The sequence below is a fragment of the Protomyctophum parallelum genome (genome assembly GCF_964188405.1).
Source record: "Protomyctophum parallelum genome assembly, chromosome: 20".
Lineage (NCBI taxonomy): Eukaryota > Metazoa > Chordata > Actinopteri > Myctophiformes > Myctophidae > Protomyctophum > Protomyctophum parallelum.
Window position 1 is genome coordinate 15,234,200 of NC_139718.1, and position 26,717 is coordinate 15,260,916.

At 44.9% G+C, this 26,717-nt stretch overlaps 1 protein-coding gene across 1 annotated transcript in view; it reads left to right on the forward strand.

Moving 5' to 3' along the window:
• Positions 1–26,717, forward strand: part of eif2ak4 (eukaryotic translation initiation factor 2 alpha kinase 4) — a 52,714-nt gene that overhangs the window by 22,257 nt on the left and 3,740 nt on the right. The window contains exons 23-38 of the mRNA XM_083792687.1: positions 228–349; positions 887–936; positions 1,226–1,394; positions 3,249–3,365; positions 3,780–3,845; positions 4,306–4,476; positions 5,142–5,276; positions 7,314–7,427; positions 8,116–8,244; positions 17,222–17,308; positions 18,320–18,432; positions 18,551–18,609; positions 19,627–19,730; positions 20,268–20,336; positions 21,679–21,723; positions 24,513–24,628. Coding sequence (XP_083648813.1) covers positions 228–349; positions 887–936; positions 1,226–1,394; positions 3,249–3,365; positions 3,780–3,845; positions 4,306–4,476; positions 5,142–5,276; positions 7,314–7,427; positions 8,116–8,244; positions 17,222–17,308; positions 18,320–18,432; positions 18,551–18,609; positions 19,627–19,730; positions 20,268–20,336; positions 21,679–21,723; positions 24,513–24,628 — 1,666 coding nt within the window. The remainder of the gene's footprint in view (positions 1–227; positions 350–886; positions 937–1,225; positions 1,395–3,248; positions 3,366–3,779; positions 3,846–4,305; positions 4,477–5,141; positions 5,277–7,313; positions 7,428–8,115; positions 8,245–17,221; positions 17,309–18,319; positions 18,433–18,550; positions 18,610–19,626; positions 19,731–20,267; positions 20,337–21,678; positions 21,724–24,512; positions 24,629–26,717) is intronic.

The window sequence follows — 26,717 nt, forward strand, 5'->3', positions numbered from 1 at the left end:
TGTGTGCTTGCGCGTACTTGTGTGTGTTTGTGTGTGTGTGTGTGTGTGTGTGGGCGGCCGCGGCAGTGGCTCAGGAGGTAGAGCGGCTGTCTTGGAGCAGGTTTGTGCCTGGCATGGTTTGGCATGTGTGTGTGAATGGGTGAATGTGAAATACATGGAAAAAGCACTATATAAATGCAGTCCATGTGTGTCTGTGTGTGTTTGTGTGTGTCTCTCTCTCTCTCTAGGTGCGGTGCGTCTCCAAACGCCGTTGCTCCTCCCCAGAAACAGGAAGTTGCACGATGGCAGCGAGTTGGCCTGCTTCATGGACCACAGCGGAATGCTGGTTACACTGCCCTACGACCTCCGCGTGAGCACATACACGCACGCACACACACACACACACACACACACACACACACACACACACACACACACACACACACACACACACACACATGGAATTGCCGGGGCGGCAGTGCCTCCGGGGTAGAGTGTCCGGTAGAGCGGATGGGAAAAGCGTGAGGTTCCCAGTTCGATTCCGGGCTCCCCCAGAGTTAGTGTCGAAGTGTCCTTGAGCAAGACACTGAACCCCTAATTGCTCCCGATGAACAGGTTGGTGCCTTGCATGGTTTCCTCCACCATCGGTGTATGAATGTGTGTGAACGGGTGAATGTAATGCAAAATCTACGTGAAGTGCTTTGGATTAAAGAGCCATATTAATGCACCATTTATCATTTATGGCTGTTTTCACACTGTGATTGATTACAGCCTGGCTTACTGTGTAAACTGGCTGACTGACTGTGTACTGCCAACTGACTGACTAATTGACTAACTGACTACTAATGAACTCATATTATGCCCAAAAATACTCATTGAGGTTTTCTCCGCTCTGTGTCCTCCTCAGATGGCATTTGCGAGATTTGTGGCCCGCAATAACATAACGTATCTCAAAAGGTAAAGTTAAATGGATGTCTTCCTCTGTTGTTCACCCATAATCACAATGTACTGTTTCATATGGAAGGGAATGTTGGTTGTCTGTATATAATGTATATTTTTTCCAACGTTTTTCAAATCTTTGCTTCTGGTGGGTCTCTGGAAAAACATTTTGAGATGGGTGTCTGCGGCCAAAGTTAATCTGTGCGTGTGTGCGTGTGTGCGTGTGTGCGTGTGTGCGTGTGTGTGTGTGTGTGTGTGTGTGTGTGTGTGTGTGTGCACGTGCGTGCATGCGTACTGTATCCGACAGGTACAGCATCGAGCGCGTGTTCCGTCCCAGGAAGCTGGACCGCGCCCACCCCAGGGAGCTGCTGGAGTGTGCGTTCGACATCGTCGTCCCCGTCACCCACAGCCTGCTGCCCGACGCCGAGGTCATCTACGTTGTCTCGGAGATCGTCCAGGAGTTCCCCGCGCTGCAGGTCAGTCCGGTTAAACCCATAGAGTATTCAAAGGATAGAGATTGAACCTGAGCGATAATTGGTGTCCAAAATGCGGAAGTGCAAACGAGCGCTCAATGTTAAAGCCCAGCTGCACGGGGTTTCCTCGTCATAACTCCATGGGTCCGCCTGCAGTCCCCACTCTTACGACTAGGGCCAAGCGCCTCAACGTTGGAGAGCTTCACTGGGGGCTTGGGTTAAGCCCAAACCACACCAAAGGGTTGAGACGGGTTAAGACGGTTTTAGTGTTCGTCCCAGCGGTGTGATATAACTGGTTCAATTCAATGAAAAATCTAAGAAATTCCATAAATTACAAAACATATTTAAGAAGTAGTGGAAAATAGCCGATCTACAAGCTCAAAATGCAGTGCGAAGCGACCCGTTGTGAGCTTGTAGATCTGCTGTTTTCACTAGTTTTGGTCCCGAGGGAATATCTAATTTCTGTGTTGGGTTAAACAACCTGCCCTGTCATACTGTACATGTATACGCCGTAATGATTAAGTGAAGTGGCGTTCCGCACATTCCCCTGTTTTTGTTTTTGCATGGATGTCTCATTGGTATTTCCCGTCGTAGTGTGGAAGTGCACATTCCTCCCATTCCACATTTCACAGATCATTCCATATGTATTATGTCAGAGCTACATATTTACAGGGTGAGTGTGTTAACACGCAGCAGTTCTGTCCACTTCCTTCCTTCGCTCCCGAAACAGTCCATTTCCTGTGCAGTGTTTGGCTCAGTTCTCATTTGTATGTAGCTTGAACCAGTGGTGGAAACTACAGTAAAAACAATTTGAGGAATTTTGTACTTTACCTAAGTATTTCCAATTTCCAATACTTTTTGCTTCTACTCCACTACATCTCAGAGGCAAATTGTATACTTTTACTCCACTACAATTAGTTGAAAACTCTAGTTACTAGTTACTTTGTAGTTTTCCATTATTATATCACAAAACATACGACATTTCGGCCACAATTTGAAATGGGACATTCTGTATAATGAGTACTTTAGCTACTATATTAGCCGATACTTTTGTACTTTTACACAAGTACATTTTGAATTCCAGAATCCGTACTTCGACTTGTAATAAATCTACATTGCGACAGTGATACTTTTACTTAAGTAAAACATGCGAATACTTGTTCCATCAGTGCCTTGAACTCAGTCAACCCAGTGTTTAGACCCTGGGGGATCCTCCCCATGCGTCCTGGTGGGAAACCTTGATAACCTGGAATGTTTTCATGCAGGTTTCCATTCATGGAAAATCTTTAAATAGTCCAAATGTCCTGGAAATTATGTCATTGTCCTAGAATGTTGTAATTATCCAAATTTGATCAAAATCAAAAATGGAGTTGGGTGTTTTCCTCCCGACAGCAGCTAAATGCTGCTAAAGGTGATAAGAAACGTATGTGACGTCGCTCGTATCGGCAGGGAGACGCATCGTTGTCTGTGCTCTCCCTAGGACCCCCTAGGGGTTGGCAGTGACCTGAGACTAGAATACACGGACAAGGACAAGAAAAAGAAAACCAAGATAATTGAAGAAAACTATCTCTTGGAAACGGTGGGAACACGCTGTCCACGGATTCCTGTTCATGCAGCTCACCTGTTTGTGTGAAAGCCTTTTAAAGTGAACATGAGTCAGAGGCAATGAGAGGGCAGCCGCCGGACACAGCGGTCATTATTCACTGAAAACATCCATTGTACAGCATCGCCTCTTAAAGTGTGACGGACGACCGAGCCTTAATTTCAGTTTCAGGGGGTGTGTTAATGTTGTGTGTACTGTGTGCGCACGTGTGTGTGTGTGTGTGTTCGTGTGCGTGTGCGTGCATTGGACCACAGGAGAGGAACTATCACATTTACGTGAACCACACCAGCCTGCTGAAGGCCATCCTGCTGCATAGTGGTGTCCCAGAGGACAGACTGAGCCAGGCATCCAACATACTGTGTGACGCCATGGTATCAGTGACACGACAACACACACCTGCACTTATCCCTTCAGGCTTCTACAAATGCCTTCTAAATCAGTTGTTCTCAAACTACTTCGTAATTCAACATTATTCAAACATTTTCAAAACGCTTCTCCCCCCAAAATAGCAGATGTACAAGTGTGCAGAGCGGCAAGAAGTGATACGCTGTGAACTTGTAAATCTTCTGCTGTTTTGCATAAGTGCATTTTATATACTGAAAAATCTAAATAAAATCTTAGATTAAAGATAGGTTCATGCTACCATCCGTCAGATTTATGTCGGAACCTGGGTTGAAATAAATTAATATGTCTACCATAGGTCTACGCCAAATGGTCCCTTTATAGTGGTTCTGATAGCTTGCTGTTCACCTAACCTTATTCACCTGTATGTGTATTTGTCCCAGAGTGAAAAGCTGACCAGGAGGGAAGTGGAGGCAAAGTTCTGCAACCTTTCCCTGTCCACCAACAGTGTGAGTGTCCTCTGACGATGTGTCCCTTTCTGGGTAGTCTCTGACAATGTGTCCCTTTCTGGGTAGTCTCTGACGATGTGTCCCTTTCTGGGTAGTCTCTGACGATGTGTCCCTTTCTGGGTAGTCTCTGACAATGTGTCCCTTTCTGGGTAGTCTCTGACGATGTGTCCCTTTATGGGTAGTCTCTGACGATGTGTCCCTTTCTGGGTAGTCTCTGACGATGTGTCCCTTTCTGGGTAGTCTCTGACGATGTGTCCCTTTCTGGGTAGTCTCTGACGATGTGTCCATTTCTGGGTGCACAGAAATAGCGTTAACCCACGATTTTTCCAAAAATAGCAGACCTACAAGTTCATAGCGCGCCATGAGCTATGAGCTTGTAGATCTGCTATTTTTCAATAGCTAAATTATAACATAATGTATGTAACCTGACATGTTTTGAAGAAGTGGTCTTGTGGTCCAGTTACAGACGCTGTACAAGTACATCGGGCAGAAGGGCGAGCTTGCGGAGCTGCGGGAGCTCCTGTCGTCGCTGACCAAGCAGAAGACGGCCGTCACACAGCTGGCCAAGCAGGGCCTGAAGGACCTGGAGGAACTCACCGTTCAGCTGCAGAGGCTGGGGGTCAAGCTGCAGGCCAGTAGACTTAGTTAGAACTCAGTGTTTGCCATGAGCACCTTCGTGAAAATATCAACTACAATTTAGAGTTATGTTGTTGAATTGTGTTTTAAGAACATTTAGAGAGAAAGAATTACAAAATCAAGACGTATCTATTATTGACATTTGGTCCATAAATCTGATATAATATTGCCCAGTCAGTCACGGTGGAAGTAGTAAGGTATTTTCACTGAACAGCAGCTGGATATGGTTTCAAACACTCAGTCTTGCGGCTGCCTGCTCCTGTAATTATTGATTTGTAGCCAATAGCCACGAGGTACTTCCATATGGCTGGGAAAGAGGACGGATGTGTCTTGAGGTCATAATTCACTCCTCTGATTTAGGAGTGGTTTGAGTTGTTTTTTTGTCTCTGGTAACCCTGGGCCTGGTCTACAAGGAGCAGCAGCACTCTGATGGTGTTTGTTTTGTCTCTGGTACAGGTGGTGGTCAACCTGGGCCTGGTCTACAGTACATGCTGCTGATGGTGTTTGTTTTGTCTCTGGTACAGGTGGTGGTCAACCTGGGCCTGGTCTACAGTACATGCTGCTGATGGTGTTTGTTTTGTCTCTGGTACAGGTGGTGGTCAACCTGGGCCTGGTCTACAGTACATGCTGCTGATGGTGTTTGTTTTGTCTCTGGTACAGGTGGTGGTCAACCTGGGCCTGGTCTACAAGGTGCAGTACCACTCTGGGGTCATCTTCCAGGTCGTGGCCTTCATTAGGAGGCGGAAGCGCACCGTGCCAGACATAGTGGCAGCAGGGGGGCGCTATGATCACTTGGTAAGGTCCTGGTAGAACCTTGTTACTTAAATCATGCATACTTTGGTTGACCCCCAGGTGTCTGCACTTGGTTCTCTTCTTTTTTTCCCTTCCCTCTACAAGCTCTTTCCTGCTCCGTCTACAAGCTCACAATGCGCTTTGTGAGCTTATTTAATGTATATAATACATTGTAAAATAAAATACACTAACCTAACAAACAGGTTAAATAACGATGGAAAAGCAATACTATACAGGTATTTGTTTTAACAGCGATTTTAAAAACCACCATGGATTCAGCCATTCTGACATTAAGAGGTACTTTGGGGGGGGCCCTAGCTACAAAATGCTCTGGTCTCCTTTTGATCTGAGTTCAGACAGAGTGACAGGGTCAGTTAAAAGACATTGACGATCAAAGCCACCTTGATCTCCTTGGTAGAGTTTTTAAGAGTTCAAAAATATATGGCAAGTCGTTCCTGTCAGTAAATAATAGTAATTGTCTGTCCAGTGGCAAATTCACCTGGAGTGTATCTCATACAGCAGTAGACCAAACCTGGCGCACTCGCAGTACGTTTTAACGGTGGGCGAACAGCGATAAAAATCTCCTAGTGGGCGTTCCTGCTGTCACTTTTCATTTGTCAGTTGCTTTGTCAACAAAGCTACACATGGATTTGATTGGCTGTCGCTGGACGATGTCGTCCAAAGATAAAATATTTTCAGGTTTTTGAATGACGCTCCTCGCCTCTTCACCTGCTATCGCCAGTAGTTCCCGGGTCCCATAGACAAATAACGCACTTCCGGAAAATACGCCAGGCTGTTAAACGCACCGCAAGGTTGCGTCTAGGGAAGGCAGTGTGTCGTCGTTTACCAAAAGTAGGTCACAGACAGTGACCCTAAAAGCTCAATCATAATCTCTGTTTCATCCAGAACCCTTGAACCCCTGGGGGGACTATGAACCCTTGAACCCCTGTGGGGGGGGGACTATGAACCCTTGAACCCCATGTGGGGGGACTATGGGTTTGCCCAGCAATTTGTGACACGCTCCATATGTCAATAAAACAGTAGAGTCTACTGGATAACCATACATGGAGAAGACTGAATCATCACCTAGATCTTCTTGGAGCCGTCCAACAACTCTACATCTGACCTCAAACCTCCAACCCTTAGATCTCCATATATGGAGCTGACCTGTTATGACATTCCATATGTTGATCCTTGCCGTAAGCTACAAATGTCAGTATTATTTTTGAAACGTTTACACACTACACGACTAGTCAAAAAATTAAGGGGAAGAAAAAAAAAAAGCCACATTTCCAAACCAAGGCCAAACCTCAATGAACAAATACATGTCATTGGGATTAATAATGAAGTTACAAAATGAGGCTTCATTCACACAATAAGAGAACATATAATGAACAGATTATCACAGGTTAATAAATAAGTGGTTAATATTAATACTCCGCTGACATCAGGCCATATCACTTTCTCTTGGAACAAACAATACAATACAATCTTGTTCAAAACAATGAAAATGACTAATTATATATTTTTGGTATGACCATGACAGGCTGCAGATACATTAAGCACGGGCCGCATGTGGGCTGCGGGTTGAATAGCACTGCCGTAGAGTACTATTCAAGATTGCTACTATTCAAGATTCAAGATTGATTACTATTCAAGATTGCTTTATTTTTGTCATTCTTTCCAACTGTAGCAGCAGAAAAAAACGAAATTACGTTTCTCCTAGTTAAAAAGACAACACAGGCTCATACAATAATAAATATATCAGTGCAAGACAATACTCTGAGTATAAATAAGTCCTAAAGAACTACAGGAATCCATAATTTTTAAAAACTGAACAGAGTAATCTGTTCTAGTCTGTTTGGTGGAGAGCTACATTTAGACAGGCACATTAACTTATCATAATTAGAAGCGTTTGTCAGTTAAAAATAAATAAATACATATTCTTTTAAAGCGTTTTCCACACTGCTCTTTTTTCACATTCACATGTGTATTTCTAAAGTAATCAAAGTGGTTTGCTGGTGTCCTTTTCCTTGGTAGATCGTGGAGTTTCGGGGCCCTGCGTCTCCATCCACCGTCCCAGTACCCTCCGCAGTCGGGGCCAGTGTGGCCCTGGATAAAGTCTGTCTGGCCGTGGCCAACATGGAGGAGCCAGTGAGAGAGACACACACATACACTCACACACACTCACACTGAAATTCATAATTATTTTTAATGAAGGAGCCACAGACAGCCTTTCATATTTAATGATGCCTCATTACTCCAGTCAACCGTCGCAGCCGCTTTTAGCAACGCGTTAATAACTATGATCTACTGTGCCTCTCTGGACTGCGTAATTTCTTTGTTTATCGATTTAAAACGGTCTGACTTCCAGCCTTAGCATCGTCTTGTGCCCAGAAAAACTGCTCCTGAAAAAAAACAGACAAGCAGGATTATCCAGATGACCCTTTGGTACAGATATTTACGCTGTGTTCACACTGACATCAGATTTTTGGCCAATCCAAATCAGATAGTTTTTTATAATTTTATAATACTAGCCCTTACTTGTTGTGAGATATTGCTAATCAGATTTTAACCACATTCCAATACAGATAGTCAGCGCTGACCTGATCACTTACCAGTACTCAATTTATTTTTACTAAAAATAGCAATACCACAATATAGAAATACTCTGTTACAAGTGTGATATGTATGCTTTTCCAAGTGCTCACAGTCAAAGCGCTTTACAATGGTTCATTCATTCATACATTGGGAGTTGAAGTGGCGAACAGTTGACGCCAGCGTCCTCACCTCCCACATCCACACATCAATGGTGTGTGACTGTCTCTCTTGTCCATGTCAGCCCCCAATGCCCTCCTGTGATGTCCTGGTGGTCCCCATGGGACACACCTCCATGTCGCGAGCCGTCAACGTCACCCAGAAGCTGTGGAGCAACGGCGTTTCGGCAGACATCGCCTATGATGTCTTACAGGTGAGTTGTACGTTGTTGAGCGGTGGCACACCGTCTCCTATGCACAGCTGTGTGTATGTATGTATGTCTATATAAACTTTATATAAACTTTATTACAGGCTCATGGCCCACAGGGTAAAAACATACAATACATAGAAAAAGGTAAAATAATAAAATAAAATAAAAATAAGTTATCCAGCCCCTCAGGGAACAAATCAAAAGAGGCACTCGTGCCAGTGTCCTCTGATGGTGGATGTGAACCTGACAGAGCTACAGAGAGGGTCTGTCATCAGCCGTATTAATCCATTCAAGGAGCGGTCCAGTCTACACATGAATTTGTAGGTAAGGTTCCTCAAGAGGGCCATGAAGGTGGTGAGTCCTAGTGTACAGAATAGTGCACTAGCTCTAGTGCTCCTGGGTTTCTTGAGTAGAATGCGCAGACAGTCATTGTAGGCTACTTGCAGCTTGCGCAAGCTCTCCTTTTTAAAGTTCACCCACAATGGGGCAGTATAGAGGGGGGTGCAGTACGCTCTAAACAGGTTGACCTTAACATCAGTTGTACAGTGGTGAAATTTGCGAACCAGCATGTTTGCTTGCACATAAAGCATTCTCCTCTGTCTATACATATCTTCATCATCATCTAGTGTATCTGTGATGATGTGACCAAGATATTTAGCACTTTTAGCTACATTTACAGTCAGACCAGACAGGTAAAAATGTGGGAACCTGAGCTCCGAGTCATCCTTCGTTCTACATATCAGGACCATGCTCTTCTTAGCATTATACTTAATATTAAAGTCCAGCCCATAATTAGAGCAGATATTGAGCAGATGTTGGAATCCGCTGCTACTAGGGGATATTAAGCTCAGGTCGTCCGCGTACATAAAGTGGTTAATTAGAGTATCACCAATCATACACCCAGTATTGCACTCTTCTAGCTGCTTTGATAGGCCGTCCATATATAAATTAAAGAGGGCTGGGGATAAAATCCCCCCCTGTCTGACGCCATTGCCCACCCGAAAGGGGGCAGATAGGGTGTTGCCCCATTTGACCTGCATTTGCTGGTTGGCATACCAGTAGACCAATATACGTATTAAATTACTGGGCACACCCCTAAGCTTGAGCTTATTAAAAAGCTTATAATGATGAATAAGATCAAAAGCACGGGAAGCATCAATAAGACCAACAAACATAGTAGAACCCTGCTTTCTATATGTCTCTACTGCTTCTTTGAGAGCATATATACACATATCAGTACTATGTTTAGGCTTGAAGCCAAACTGATTGTCAGTGGTGGTTATATACATACTTAATCTGTCCAGAAGTAGTTTTTCTAATACTTTGGACAAAATGCTTGCAAGCGCTATAGGCCGGTAGTTATCAATACTACCAACTTTCCCTGACTTGTCTTTTATCACAGGGACTAGAACAACAGACAACATGGAGTCAGGTAAAGTACCATGGGTCATCAAACCAGAGAAACAAATAGAAAGCAGCACAGCCAATCTAGGACCAGCTAGCTTTAGGTGCTCAGCAGTGATATTATCTAGGCCACTGGCCTTTCTCTCAGACAGTTGCGCTATTGAATTAAAAACCTCATGGGTGTTAAAAACAGTGATTTCATTTTCATCTTCTATTTTTCCCACATGGAAAGGCTCACTTTTGACACTATTAAACAGGGAAGCATAATGCTGCCTCCAGAGTTCAGCGATGCCCACAGGATCAGTTACCCCCTCTATATTACATGGGAGTGCTACTTGAGCCCTGTTTAGGGACTTGACTTCTTTCCAAAAGTTAGTAGAATCATTATTAAGCAGATTGTCAGCCATAGAATGTGCACTCATGGCCTGCTCTTGCTTACTTATAAACCTTAATGCATATTTGTACTTGGCATTGGTTCTCTTTTTATGTTCTAGGACAGGTCCCAGTCTGGGCCTGCCAGCTATAACCCAGGCTCTATGGGCATCGTTGGCCTCAGCATGGTGGCTAGCTACATATTTATTCCACCCAGGCTTGGCCTTTTTAGGGCGTGAGAATAAAGACCTACTAGCATTCTGCAGGGCACTCACTATGTCATTGTACATGAGACAAAGGCTTTCCCCATGGGCTGGGTCCTCGCAATTTACATTGGTGCAACAAATTGCATTCATGGGTAGATGCATATTAGACAATAATTCATTAGAGTAAAGAGAATATTTGAGGACATCATTTTCAGAGAGTTTGCCCCAATTTATTTTAGCCTCTTTTTCTTCATTAACCTTAGTGAGAGTTGGCACATTTTCAACATTTAAAACCATGGCAACAGGTATGTGGTCAGTCGTAGCTAACCCATAACGTATCTCCATATTAACTAACGTGGCGTGTGCATCAACAGTGGATATCACGTGATCGAGCCAAGAAGTGGTGTTCCATGCTTCGCTAATATAAGTAAAGCTTGACTCAGGCAAGAGCAGTTTGCTTGATATTACTAGGTTGGCTTCATTTGTGAATTTCTCCATATTCTTAGCAAATAAAGACTTGTTGTCTGACAGGTCAGCATTATAATCACCCAGCACATAGATACATGACGAATTGTTTTGTTCAATAAAATAATCTATGAAAGCAAGCCTGCTCACAAACTCGTCAAGATGATCATATGATTCATATGGCATATAGATATTAATAATAACAAAATTCTTGCCACCTATGTTAAACTCAAGCCCAATTGCCCAGTCAACATTTAAACGTAAAACTTTAACCAGTGAGTCATATTTCGTATTCCATAATATAGCAACCCCACCAGCAATCCTACCTCGCAGAATTCTCGAGCTAAGGTCCGTGGTGGATTCTCCAGCACCGTGGAATTCCGGGTGTAGAGTGTTCAATTTATCCAGGTCCTGCTTAGCTAACCAAGATTCCTGTATACACAAGACATCACAGTCATCCAGCAGTGAGTCCACCACCAGCCGCCTCGCTTTGTCGGCAGCTGTATGTCCTACTCTTAGGCCACGAGAGTTGTAGGATATGACCCTCATCGAGCCGTAATAGACCGCTTGGTTATAAACAGCACAAACCGTTCTATTCTTAGTTAGATTTGTTTACTATACCTTGCAAAACCGAGAAGAAAGAGTATGCTTCAACAGGCCAACACAGCATGGGCATCACTTCCTAATGTGCAGATTATACCCACCGAGCTGAACCCCCCGTGGGCTTGGCTGTTGTTTTGAAATTCAACTAAAAAGTGTTGCTTTCCGTGATCCAGATGTTGGGGGGGGGGGGGGGGGGATCATTGTATGAAAAGGTTGTGTTAAATGTTGGGTCCTGGGACCCCTCAGGTGTTCTGAGTGGGTTCCAGGGGGTCCCCAGCTAAATGATGGACCATTCTGAGAGTGTACAAATGGAACCAGATGGACCCTTACAGGTCTATTACTCTGACAGTGTACAAATGGAACCAAGGTCAAATTGAACCAAATGGACCCCCGTACTGTACAGAGTTATGGGGTTCTTCTGTGGCCCAACGCAATACCAAAACGGGAGGTCATTGAAATGAAAAAGGTTTGAGCCGTGTATCACTCTGCTGGTAGTGCAGTAACAGCGTGTATCACTCTGCTGGTAGTGCAGTAACGGCGTGTATCACTCTGCTGGTAGTGCAGTAACAGCGTGTATCACTCTGCTGGTAGTGCAGTAACAGCGTGTATCACTCTGCTGGTAGTGCAGTAACGGCGTGTATCACTCTGCTGGTAGTGCAGTAACAGCATGTATCACTCTGCTGGTAGTGCAGTAACAGCGTGTATCACTCTGCTGGTAGTGCAGTAACAGCGTGTATCACTCTGCTGGTAGTGCAGTAACAGCGTGTATCACTCTGCTGGTAGTGCAGTAACAGCGTGTATCACTCTGCTGGTAGTGCAGTAACAGCGTGTATCACTCTGCTGGTAGTGCAGTAACAGCGTGTATCACTCTGCTGGTAGTGCAGTAACAGCGTGTATCACTCTGCTGGTAGTGCAGTAACAGCGTGTATCACTCTGCTGGTAGTGCAGTAACAGCGTGTATCACTCTGCTGGTAGTGCAGTAACAGCGTGTATCACTCTGCTGGTAGTGCAGTAACAGCGTGTATCACTCTGCTGGTAGTGCAGTAACGGCGTGTATCACTCTGCTGGTAGTGCAGTAACAGCGTGTATCACTCTGCTGGTAGTGCAGTAACAGCGTGTATCACTCTGCTGGTAGTGCAGTAACAGCGTGTATCACTCTGCTGGTAGTGCAGTAACAGCGTGTATCACTCTGCTGGTAGTGCAGTAACAGCGTGTATCACTCTGCTGGTAGTGCAGTAACAGCGTGTATCACTCTGCTGGTAGTGCAGTAACAGCGTGTATCACTCTGCTGGTAGTGCAGTAACGGCCCCTCTCCTACAGAGAGCCTCACACACTGACATTCAGCTTCTCCGCTGACTTGCCAGTAGGAAAATGTGGTCCGACAGCAGCAGCAGCCGACATTATCTTGACAATATCTGAAGCCGTAAACACCTCGGAGAATCCAGGCTCTATTGCCGGCCGGCGTTGGCCTTTGATTGAGGACAGCCTGACAGCCATGCTGAGGCAATACAGCACAGAGTTTGTTTCTGTAGCGGTTGACTCGTCCATCAATCATCGCCAGCAGACAAATTTATACTCGTGTGTGATTGATTCACTGTTTGGAAACCGGGCGAAAAACCGAAATGGGAGAATAATGGTCCGACTTCAAATCTGCCCATAGTTAAAGGAACGTTTGGCCATCCGTCAACCTTATCTCCTCGATAATGCTCAGTACACACTACACAGTCGCTGAAACCTTGTATGTCCAAAACCGTTAGTTTACAGTAATTGTTCAATTCACAAGCTCCTGCTAATACTTTTAATCCGTTAAATATTTATGAATAAAAATAGAAACAGACGCACTTAGCCACTTTAAATCTGGAACTACTATGCCGGGACTGGGTATGCGGAAGGATCGCATCAATCTGGCGCGTGGAAGGACTATAGGCTCTGTGGGTTGTCTCCTGTCCGGGCCCCTTCTACGTCTCACCAGGTCCACTCCTGCTCACCAGGTACAGCACCTGTGCGTTGCACGAGCCTCCCAGCACCAGGCACTTCATTCAGGAGTGGTGGATTCTCGAGCCGCAATGGTTCTGCAGGCTCCACCTGGCCCATGGTGGTGCCGCAGGCTCCGCTTGCAACTTGAATGGCCCACCTAAAGGCCTCACTGTGGATTTGTTGGGCTTCTTCCTCACGGAAGACACAGGCTGGGGCGCCAACCCATACTGCTCCCGGGTGCCGTCTACATTCCGGCTGCCACCCGTCTCTCCGGTGGTCACCAGACTATTCCTGGTTGTCACATAGTCTATACTTATTTAATTAAGTAAAACATGTCAGTACTTTTTCCACCACTGCAGATCTGCAACCCTATTCATTTATGGCGGAAAACGTAAGGTGAAATACGGAGGTACAACGCTGTCTACTAGTAGTGCATCCCAGAGGCTTGCTGTGGACGGCTTGAAGATTTACCCCCAATGCCAGTGACAGAAAATGGCACCGTCCTGGCGTCCTACAGTGAGCACTAATGAGGGGGGCAGATATATTGAAATGCGGTTACAAAACATCTTCCCTTTAAGGCTTTTTTCTTTTCTTTTTTTAGAAAGTGCCCCAGCATTCCTGGTCCCAAAGCCCTGATGCCATGCCACTGTCACATTCTTCATGTTTATGAGACAGGGTGATGTCAGTCCCGTGCGTGCGTGCGTGCGTTTGGCTTTCCCTCACTGCCTGGCACAGCACTGTATGCAGACAGCCCCTCTCACTGTGCCCACTATACTCTATTTCTTTTCCTTTTCCCATTCTAGTTTGGCCATTTCCTCCGTCTACTGAATGTGATTTTGCTCTCTTCTCCTTTCTGCTGGCTAGGCTAGATCAAGAGCTACTGTATCTAGTGAGAGATCAGATATTTTTTGACCAAAGACCTCAATATTTGTGTTGCGATAAATATCAACTATCAAGCTATTTTTTCAAGTATGAAAGGTTGGTTAAAACCAGTCTCATATAATCATGATACCTTTTGCCTTACATCTATCCTTCTTCGGCACAGAGAAGGTTACCCTGCGCTACCTCTCAGCTGGAAACAAGGGGGCCCGGCTCAAGCGCTCCAAAATGCCAGCCCAGGAGCTGTAAAGCGGTACCTCTCAGACCTCCCCAGGACAGCTGTGCGTTTGTGCGTGTCTGTCTCTTTGCGATTTCGCTATCTCGGCTCGCGCCAAATCCACTGGTCAGGTGGCGTAAAGGCCTTGAAGAGAGCTTTTCAACCAGCTCTCCTAGTCCATTGTTAACACCTTTCACATGCTGGCCCAGACCGAACCATCCTGCGGTATAAGCTCTAATTCACCCTCTGGAGACTGTTCCATGCTTTTTTTGTTTTTATTGGCCAAATATGGCAAACACCCCCCCTCATTCCACAATGCGGTCGACCCAAGAGAGGCATATGGCCCAAAGCTGCCCCGTCTCCCTTTAGGCAATCTCTTGCAGTTCCGACTGACTTTTCTGTCATTGAGTGCAGCTTTGAGACAAAGTTACATTCTAATGCACACAAACACAGTTTGTTTTTCTCTGCCGCTAGGTCATCTAAGCAAGGAGCCAGATTAAACCGCCTGGCTGAGTTTGAGGATAAATCAGGCTGTCACGCTCGCACAAAAACACATATACTGTATGCTTAACGATGTGGTCGAATGTGCTACCTGCGCAAACATTGATTTTTGTATTTCCCTGCATGGGAAGTCCAAGCTCTCCATGTTCCAAGCAAAACTCCTCTTAACTGAGTCAGTGTCACTGCAAAGGTCACTGTAAAATGGGCGACTGTGCCACCTTTATGAACTGTTCTGTAGAGCCTGACCTTTGGGGTTAAATGTCCTAGCCCTCCGATTCGTACTGATGTTTTGACTACCTAATTGTTACAGTTGAATTATTTTCAAATCAATTTGATGACATTATAGGAGACAATTTTCACAAATTGTCATCTTTGCAAAACAGCTATCCTATATTAAAATTGTACGGCTGTTGGACGTTACAAACGTAACATCCGGACATGCAAGGTGCACCGTTGTTCCAATCCGCACCAAATTTGGCACCCCCATCCGTTCAGGTATCTGCCTTGACAATAGACACACCAGGGGCTATGAGTGAGGGGGGCCTCGGGGGCCACAGGGGGACGTCGGGGGCCACAGGGGGACGTCGGGGGCCACAGGGGGACCTCAGGGGCCACAGGGGGACCTCGGGGGCCACAGGGGGGCCACAGGGGGACGTCGGGGGCCACAGGGGGGCCTCGGGGGCCACAGGGGGACCTCGGGGGGCCACAGGTACACCGTTGCTCCAATCTGCATGAAAACTAGGCACAATCTCTCTTCCTGGGCCGGCCATAAGATTAGTCTCACTAGGGGCCACCAGTGAGAAATAAGCAGTTACGTCTAGGCCAGGGGTCCTCAACTAGAAATGATGAAGGTCCACAAATATTTTTTTGAATAAGACCGAGGTCCGGTCCCATGCGGGGCGTCCATCGGAGAGCGGGGCTCTATGCCCGTTTAGTATGGTCAAGCCAAGCTTATACAAATCAGATCCGCTTCCAACCAACCAATAATGGGGTGCAGAGTGCAGGCCCGGAGTGGAACTCCAAATCCAAATCACACTGCGCGCGCGTAAGACACACAATGTAGTTGTGCTGCAGCAACACTGCCTGAATTGAAATTGACTGTGGCTGGGCTGGCCTGAGCTTAGGAGAGATTTTTTTTTGCTGGCCTGACCTGATGCAAAAAAAATATATATATATTTTTTTTTTTTTTTGCCTAGGGTCCACAGAGAGGTGGTCCGCGGTCCGGTCGTGGACCATGGTCCGCCAGTTGAGGACCCCTGGTCTAGGCAGACAAGCTCAAAAGAAACGATTATAGGCCACGTGAGCACTTTAAACCTATATTTATATCGCATCGCTCTACATGTGAGCTTGTAGATCTGCTATTTCCCAAAACATCTTAAAAAAGAAAACATTTTAACGAAAAAGAAAATCCGGTACGGGGGTCCCTGGCACAAAACATTCTCCGATGGGGGTCTGTGGACAAATCAATTCATGAATGAATTAATTTGGGGGTCCGTCCTTGACATCAAAATGTTTGAGAGCCACTGGTTTAAACAACATCAGACACAACAAGCCCAAATAAGCAACTACACTTTGGAAACGAGCCCGAAAAGCAGCAACCCGCAACTAACTACAAATATTTACAAGCGACTCTACAAAAAACAACAAGCCCAAGGCGGCTAACAGCTGGCTAACCGCCTTTAGACTTGATGAACTATGTCCCCCATGATTCCCACGTCATCCTCCTGTAGCCGTGCAGGTAGAGCTTATCATCAATAATACACTAGAACCCCTAGTGATGAAAGGTTCGCTTGTCTTGTATGTTGTGATAACATTCAGTGTCTATATAGCCAATAATTACTAGCGCCTGCTGGAAATGTTGGTTTTTAACATCAGTTGGTCTCTGTGTCCCCCCCCCACCCCCGCCTGAACCCACCAGAAAGTGGCAGTATGAATATGTTGCTTCTTCTTGCCTGTGTTCATTTTTGACACGTTGAGATCAGCTATTTTCGGAGTGACACCCACACACAACCAACCATAAAATGACTTGTCGTAATTGTTCTACTGGATCTCTTCTCCACTAGTCCCGACCCTAACATTTTAGTCTAGCTTTTATTTGTTGCTGAAAAGGTTGTATAAACAGTTGTATTTTTTGTCAGCGGTTTTACAACAGTTTAAAGGCTTATTCCGAAACGGTGGTCACCTCATCACCTGGATGGATTATGAATAGGCCTTTAGTCGACGGAATTAACACTGTGTGTGTGTGTGTGTGTGTGTGTGTGTGTGTGTGTGTGTGTGTGTGTGTGTGTGTGTGTGTGTGTGTGTGTGTGTGTGTGTGTGTGTGTGTGTGTGTGTGTGTGTGTGTGTGTGTGTGCAGTCTCAGGATACCTTGTTGGAGCACTGCAGACAGGCCAGCATCACCTGTATGGCGCTGGTGTCTGATAAGGAGGGCAACTATGTGAAGGTACAGCATCATCATCCATCGTAATGTTATTCAGTGTGTTCCAAGCTATACCTTATTATTATACCATAAGATTTAGTTTAATTCACTCTGTGCCACGCTATGAGCTTGTAGATCTGCTATTTTTCAACAGCTAAAGTATAACATGCTTAAAACACCAAAAGGCGACCGGAAATAGGCCAATATAACGGCATTAAACTGCCCTAAAACGGCTACAAAACAGCAAAAATGTTGCGTGCGCAATGCTTCAGTGCCCAGGGGCCCTCAGAGGTGTTAATCCGGCCCGGCAGTCTGTCGGGGCGAGCTTGTGGGACTATGAATCTTTCCGTTTGAAGGCAAGACCTGATATTCTTCAAGTAAAATATGAGAGGGCGGACATAATATTACCTGCCAGAGATAGCATTCTTTTAGTGCTGTTTATGCTGCTTCGTCCCACAGTCTTTGAGCAGATATTCATATTATGTAGCAGTCTGTCTAGCCAGTTCACACACAGACTTGGCAGCAACAGCTTTAGTCTGCCTTCTTTCTGAAGGTTATTCTCAGGTTATTCTCTAAGAGAGAATAACAAGACATTGGAATCAGAGTTATTATAGTTTTGAAATGAATTATTTTCGTTTTTATTTCCTTTTTCGGTTTGACATCGGATTTTCTGTTTAGTTTTAGTTCGTTTTCAGTGTATAAGTAGTTTTCATTTTCAGGAATTGACTAGTTTTAGTTTAATTCAATTTTAGTCTAGTTTTTCCAAACCTGACATAGAAGCTGAAGTGGGTAGGATGAAAGACTGCATGACTGAATCAGAGTTGATGGTGGAACATATAAAACAAAGATAATTTTACATGCAATTCTAATTTGTTTTAGTTAGTATTCCATCGTTTTGTTTTAGTTTAAGTAACACTTAGTTTTTTATTTTAGTTTCAGTTAAGAAAATGTGTTTTCCCTTTGCAGTTTTAGATAACTGAATTATCCCTGGGCAGAATGTGAGAACATGTGGAAATGTAATTTGGTGTCTTGCAGGTCAAGTCCTTTGAGAAGGACAGGCAGTCGGAGAAACGGATTCCTGAGTCGGACCTGGTGGACCACATCGTCCAGAAATGTCGGACCAAATATTGCGAGGACAGAAACATCAGGTAAAGCGATCGATCGGGACTGCTCTGCTCGCCAACGCTCTGAAGAATGGCTTTCTGTGGAGAGAGATAAACAGCCTTGTTCTGACCACATGTCCTCGTCGCCTCCTCCTCTCCACAGGGAGATATCTGAGAGCATCTCTCTGCAGAACCCCAAAGGATCACTTCTCAACACCTCAGGTACTGCAACGCAAGGACCCCCTGGCCTGGCCTGGCCCCCAGCCTGTATGATCTCTGGTCTAGCCCATTCTGACCTGAGATCAGATTCTAAAAATGTGTTATACATCCCGACAGTTTTCTGAAAAAGCTACGTTTCTATGTCAGTCGTTCTTCGATTTTTCAAAAATAGCAGACCTATGAGCTTGTAGATCTGCTATTTTTCAATAGCTAAAGCATAACGTAATGCTAACACCAAAACGGGTTCCCTCCCAAAATGGGCTAGAGTGGTGGGTGCCGGTTGAAAACAGGCGGTGGACGTCCCCATATTTGGAGATTATCAATCTCCGTCTCTGGCACATCACCGTGCAACTTGAACTTGCCGGTGATTTACGTCATGGGCCCCGATGGTGTTAAAATAAGATCTGGTTGAAAAAGGGGTGAAGTGGCCCTTTAAGTGATTGATAGTTGGGAACAAAAGGACGTTTTGTAACTCTGGGGTTGTGAAAAGGGAACCAAATGGACACTTGGTTCTTTTTGTACACTCAGAGTTAAATTAACACTTTTCAGTGTTAGATTAGGTTTCCCAAATAAAAAAATCAAATTCATATTGTTCAGTGGCCTGCCTATATATATGAAACTGGGCTGAAATGGAGGTTGAGAACCACTGGTTTAGACTATGGTGACTTGTGAATGTTGGCATGGGTATAAGAGGAGGGCTGCTTTTTGTTATAGCCGTGCTTTGTTTGACTTCTTTTGCACCACATGAGACCCAAAAAAAAAAAAAGTGTTACGTGTGCAGTGTGAGCCCCCTGAGCGACTGATCACAGTGTGAGATTTCACACCATGTCTGGCATACCTCCACATGCAGACATGTTAATTCCGTTCACTGTACTGAACAGTCTGAGCAAAAGAATGGCTGCTCGAGACTGTTTATTGGACACGCATGTTTCTGCGGTGTGACAAAGGGGTCAAAGCCTCTTTATAATAACGGATCAAATTGGGAATGAGTTGTGAACTCTTTCCTGTGTGCGCACGCAGGGTCGTCGGAGCAGCATGGGAGCAGTAGCGCCGTGAACATAAACGTGAACGTCATCAGCCCCGATAAAGTTTCCGCCAGCGCGAAGAGACGCTATGAAACTCAGGTCAGTTGGCGACACACGGTGCAACCACACACACGCGCGGACATGCATGCACGCACACACACACACACACACACACACACACTGCGGTTCAGTCACGCTGCGCACCACGAGATCCACGCGACCAGAGTTTGGCCTGCGACAGAGACGCTGAATGTTGCTCTCTCTCTCTCTCTCTCTCTGCCAGGGACCTCTGTGACTGCTTTGGAAATCAATTACTATACTATCTGGGGTTACTCTCCTTCCCTTTCCATCAGACTGCCTCCTCTCTCTCTCTCTCTCTCTTCCTCCCTCCCTCTGTGTTTCCATCTCTGTCCAGTGCGTGCTGGCTCCCTCTGTGCCTTTGTCACTCGCGTATGTTAACAGGCGCTGTTAAAATGCCCGCTGGCTCTCTCAGAGAAAGATTGCATGTGAGGAAGAATCGTTTTTTGTTTTCCACTGTTTGATTTTGATCATGGGAGCAATTATTCTCCTCTCTCTTCCCCCCCTCCTCTCCCCCGTCACTTTCTCTCTCTCCCTCCCCCACTTTTCTCTTTTCAGATCCAAAGCAGATTGCAGAATGTTGGTAGCAATTTGCAGAACAAGAGCAATGACATTGAAGTTCTGGCTGTAAGTCATGTGTTTGTTTGCCCCCCTCATTCTCCCACCTTATCTGTCCAATCCATGTGCGAAATCACAAGAACCAGAAAGTGTTTTAGTTTTTTTTAGCTAAAATAGCAAAACATCAGAGGATGCGGTCCCATTTTTCTTGTCGTTCACATGTCCCTGGAACCCCCTGCTGCGGCTGAGATTGCCAACGTAACCGTTTAACTTGCGGGCAGAACAATAAACACCAAACAGAACACAGTGTGCACATGTGTGTGGGACGAATCGGAATGGCCCGGCGTGTTTCGTTTATTTGTGGTTTTGTAGTAAAAACTGCAGCGAGGTATTCTCAAAGTAGATTATCCCTTCTTGTGCCGTCGCTGTTTTTTTGTTTTTCGTTTACCCCTTCGGGTAAATGCATTTGGTAAATACATTTATCTTTGTTTGTGTCTGGATCCCGTCACCAACGCTGCCTTTATTGCGAGTTACTGAAACGAAACAGACAGAATCACCCTGATAGCGGTGTTTCTCAGGCCAGAGTGTCTGCCTCAGTTCATGCCAGCGGCCTGTTTACCACTCCTATCAGTCCCAAATGGAACAGAACAGCAGTCGTTTTCCCATGACAAAGCCACAAGGCCATTAGTCTTCCAATTTCGGGGTACTAGCGGCGATCGCGTTTATGAAAGCGGAATTATAGAGCAATCTTTTCCCCCGCTGTGCTGTCTCCAAATTGAGACAGCACAGCACGGCGCACAAATAAACAGTAACCACCTGTCCACGGACGTTTTTTGTTTTGCTTCCTGGTTTTGTCCCGGCGGCCTTGTGTATGTTTTCCCTCGAGGTATAAGGATGCAGGAGCCACTTCCTGAGGAAATGTATGTCGTGTTGTTATGAACCGTATGCGCAGTGGTGGAACAAGTACTCACATTTTGTACTAAAAGTATCAATACTGCAGCGTAGAAATGCTCTGTCACAAGTGAAAGTCCGGAATTCCAAATTTAAAAGTAAAAGTACAAAACTATTGGCCTCAAAATGTACTGTACATAAGGTACCAAAAGTAAAAGTACTCATTATGCAGAATGTTCCACTTGTTTTCAAATGTATAAAGATATTTTGAAAATTGCAGATCTACAAGCTCACAATTCGTCGCAATGTGACGCATTGTGAGCTTGTAGATCGGCTATTTTCAAAATGTATATAGGGCTGAAGAGGTTACTGTATGTCTTGTAATAATAATCAGAATCTCCAAAGTAACTACCGTACTGTAGTAACTTAAAGCTTACAAATAAATGTTGTGGAATGAAAGTGGACGAGCTTCCATTGTGTTCTACTAACCACCCCCCCCCCCTCCTCTTCTACCCCGCAGGTGGACCTGCAGAAGGAAACGCTCATCTACTTCCTGTCTCTGGAGGTACTCTAGTGGTCTTGTCATGAACAGAGTCAATAAAAGGCCACTTCTCATTGAATGGAGGGAGGGAGGGAGGGAGGGGTGGGTGAAAGCAAAAGGCCAGCAGAGGTGAGGGTCCCTGGAACAGGAAGAAAGGGGATCCCGTATCCTTCCTTTTCAACAGCCCAGTCTGGGGAAAACACCCCTGTTGTGGTCCACAGAGAGCAGTGGCCGGCTGCCAGAGGCTGTTTGTTTATACCTGCTATGTATGTATAGCCTCTTACATGGTGCTGTACTGCTCCAGTCCATGACTCGTCAGTCCGGTCTCGAGTCCATATTTTCATTGACTCGGTCATTGAATCGCCCCCTTGACTCTGTCTCGGACCAAGGGACTCGGAACTCTGCCCCTACCAAGTCAACTCGAGTCACAAGTCACTAGTCGCTACACTGCAATGAAATCATTGAGACCATTCACATTAACATAAGAGAACTGTCTGGGCCTTATAGACAGTTATCTTGTTAAGTAACAGCTGATGTGCCTGCCTGCTCTCGCAGTGTTTTCTGTACCTATAAAATAGAATCTGGTCTCTGGACTCTGCCCCCCTCTGACTTGGTCTTGACTTGGGCTTTAGGTGGACTCGACTACAACACTACTCATACATACAGTAGGGAAGGGTGTTTGGGATTAATTTGTTGTTGCTGTAAAAGATGTACACTTTAAATGTTCGTGGTTATCCCAGATTAACCGTAGTGTCATGACGTCCTATTTATATGAATGAATCACATCACGTGACTCATGACTAGTGTGTAGCGCAACCGATGTCAGCACTTCAACGCAGCAAATCAAGGCAACCGTCTTTATTACAGAAAGAGCCAACAAGAGGATTAGGAGAACTGTTTCAACTGAAACAAAGTTAACAGTCTTCTGTCTTTCTGGAAATGCTTTCCCACAGCTTTCCGGCTTCCTAGATGTCTTTTTATAAGCTTTGGTTTCAAAGCAAACTGTGGTTTATTTTTTTAAAGCCAATCCATTAAAAACGCGTTTCCCCTGGCCTAAACATTGCTGCTTAATTGTTTGGAAGTGAATATAGATTTTGGTGGGCAGCAACATTGGATATTTGACACAATGTACTGTAGTATAAATCCAACCAGATAAGGTTGTGGCTCTGGACAGAAGTAGGTTGGTGTAGCTGTCACTGCTAGGGCATAACGTAAATAAATAACTAACAATTGATGTTTAATCCTGTCTGAGAAACTCACGGTTAATTAGTTCTAAGCGGAGAGTGATTTATTGTCATGTACACGGCTGAACGCGTGCCCGACCCCATCCCTAACACGCAGACAGACACAGTTAATACAAATAATATCCACCACTGACGTGTTACAATTCACATTCCACATTGGCCTGACTTGGACTGTATCTGCTGCAGAAACCATGGTTTCCATCAGCGTGGCGTAAAAAAAAAGAAAAGAAAAGGTAACGTCAGTCATAATGATGTGAGGAACCATAAAGAAAGAAGAAAAATGATCTTAACACCACTGTTATGTAAGCAACAGCAGTCTCCCCTCACTGGGAATGAAAGGGCTCCCTGTACAGTCGGCCCCCTTCCACCGCACGCGTCAAAGAAAACACTTTTTCAGCGTATGAAAACGCACGACAATACACAGTGGGTCAGAGCCAGGCCAACAGGAAAAGCCTGCTTCAAATGTGCAGCTTCTAATTACCCCAAGTCACACCAGCACAAAGGGACCAGGCAACTCGGCCTTATACATCTCGACCCACTCCGCACAGCCATGACACGCAATAATATACATGGTATATGTGTGTGTGCGTATGTACGTGTTCAAAGCCACAGATCAATCTTTTTATACCCGTTGCCGTTTATTGTGGTCGGAGAGAGAGACTTTGGGGTCCTCAGTGTCTGACAGGGCGCTGAATAAAGCTGAGCTTTGTTTGAGGTCAGGCACTATGGTGGTGAAGGCCTTTTGTGATAAAAATAAAAAGAAAAGATAGCTTTGTCGTTCGTGCGATGGCTCTATATTAAGCTTGTGAGGGTGACTGGTACTGTAGCTCCATATACTTGTACAGCAGATATGAAAACATGTGGACTTGATGTGCAATGGTGTTGATTTTTGTTTAAGATATTTTTCTAGGCTCTCTGCCCATTATTGACAGATATACAGTAGGTGGACAGTAAATGGGGAGAGAGGGGGGGGGGACACACACACGCAGCAAAGGTCGTCGGGATCGGGACTCGAACCCATAACACTCTGCCAGGCCGGACCACCAGCCCAGACGCCCCGACCGCCAGGACGGCCAGGGCCCAACAGTGTTGATTTTGACGGAAGATTTTTATGTTGTTTTAGTCATAGTCTTTTGAATAAAATTTCATTTAGTTTTAGTCATATGAAAAGCCAAAATACATTTTAGACAACTAAATTTAGTTGTCAAAAATGTATTTTGGCCGGCCGTGATGGTGTTGAAATGCCTGATTTACAGTATACTCAGCTGTGTGCCGAAAATAGCAGATCTACGCGCTGCGACATGTACAGTACTGTGACACGTTGTGAGCTTGTAGATTGGCTATTTTTGGAGAGTGACACCTCCACACGACCAAACATCTACCAAAATCTAGTCTTATCTTAGTCTAGTTTTTGATTCTTGACGAAATTGTCAATATATTTAGTCCTAGTTTTAGACATCATAGCTCAGTTTTTCTTTTGCTTTTGTCAGTGAAAAAAGCCGGTAGTCGACGAACTCAACACTTGATGTGCAAAGACCTTAATGTTGTCTCTTCTTGGTCTCTCCCCAGTTTGACAGTGAGGAGCAGTTCAACATCAGCGTCCAGCATCTGCTGTCTCGCCTCCCCAAACAGCGCTACCTCAAGTCCATCTGCGAGGAGATCCACCGCTTGAAAATGGTTAAAAGGTAGGAGTGTTGCCATGTCTGTGCAGTCTCATGTGGCCAGACTGTTGCCTCTCGCAATTTTCATACAGTCTGGAGCACGGAAGCTCTGATCATGATTAAGCGGAAGTGAAGCTACCTCCTCACTTCCGCTTTGTCTTTACAGTCGCGCAAATGTATCCTAATAGAAATAGAGGTCATCTCAGGCAACCATATATAGCTTGCTGCTTTGCAGAAATGGAAATTAAAAAAATAAAATGTAAATATATTTTAAAATATATTTTTGTGATCGGAAATGGCAGCTTCCTTACTCTGATTTGGGGAGTTGCAATGCCAGACTCTGTATAGTATTCCAAGATTAGTTGTCTGGCTACGCGAGACTAGTCTTTGTTTGTGCAGGGCGGAATAGCCTTGTTCAAAACAACACGTAGGTCTTATTTTTATTTATTTTTGGACCGCTCAGCCGGCCCAGGCCACGTACTGTAGGTCTGTTTCATGTCAGTGCTGTGCCCCTGCTAGAACGGGCAAGGAGACCCTGTATCCTCGCCTCTATCTGCTCCCACATACCACAGGTCAAGCCCTGACTTGCCTTTCCTATAATAAAAATACAAAACAAGAAATAAATCATGAAACCTGAGGCAAACAAACAGTAGAACACATTAAATTGTAATAATACACCCCCGTCTTAAAAAAAGGCAGACTTCCTTTTATGGGCAGCTGCCACTCCAAAGCCTGGACTAAGCCGGCGCGCCGCAGGTGTTCCAGGAGAACTGACGAGATGTAACTACCGCCTCCAGAACATCACAACCTCAGGTGATCCCATTTCCTGAGGTGAAATCTGGGGGGCGAGGATTTACCTCGTTTAGTTTCTGTGATGTCTGGCTCTTAACACCCCCTGGTTGATTGACTTGTGGGGTTAAGTATTTTGGGTTCAGCCATTACTGTTGTTATGGGTGGAGTGGTTTATAATATTTATCCCAAGCTCCCGAGCAGTGTTGCCATGTTGCTCATTATTATGAGTGACTTTGGGCACAATTGTTTTTTTCTGTAAAGTTGCTTGTAAATATTATTATATATATTGTTTTTTGGGCTTGTTTCCGAAGTGTAGTTACTAATTTGGGCTTGTTTGAAGCTTCCTAAATTATGTTAAACCAGTGGTTCTCACACAGTACCCGCAGATTTATGTGTATTTGTCCACGAGTATTTTGTTACCCCTGTACCTTTTTTATTTTATTTTATTAGTATTATTTTTTAATAGCAGGCTCGAGCTTGTAGATCTGCTATTTTCAAATATCTGATTCCCCTGTGGCCTCAGGTCACTTCTTTAATTTGGGCTCATTTTCATAGCTTATTTCTCTCATTTCTTTCTTTCAAAGCTACAACTCACACACACACACACACACACACACACACGCACGCACACGTACACACACCACCTCCTCTGCTCGGTGCTTCCAGTGTTGTGACTCGTGACGCTAGCGAATGCCCATAGAGAGCAGCCCTGTGAGGGGATTTGATGGATTTTCCTTTTCTTTCATGAATGGGATATGGCAACAAAAGAAATGAAATCCACTCCCCCGGCGGCTCCAATGAGAGCTTTGTGTCTGGCTTCACCAGAGCAGTTGTTTTTCACCCCCCCCCCCCACACACACACACACACACACCTCTCAGTGTTGCGTGTCCCGTTCGCCATTGAGAGAGAGACAGAAAGAGATAATTGTTTACTATCGAGCGAGCGTTATTATGGATCCCACTGCAGCTCTAGACAAACCCCTCTGTGATTGGCCAGTAATCGCTGTGATTGACAGTTTTTTGCAGCTAGCCTAAACCTAACCCTTAATCCGGAAACCTCAGTAAAACTATAGATAAACTTAACCCTAAACCTAACCTCAATCAAACTATACCTAAACCTAACCTTAACCCTAAACATAACCTCAGTAAAACTATACCTAAACCTAACCTCAGTAAAACTATACCTAAACCTTACCTTACCTTACCTTAAAGGTGTAGTGAAATGAAAAAGACGTTTTTCACACTTTTAGACCATATCCGTGGTCATCATATGACTTATATCAAAAGTCCATAAAACGATTGTATTATTTATTTATTAAAA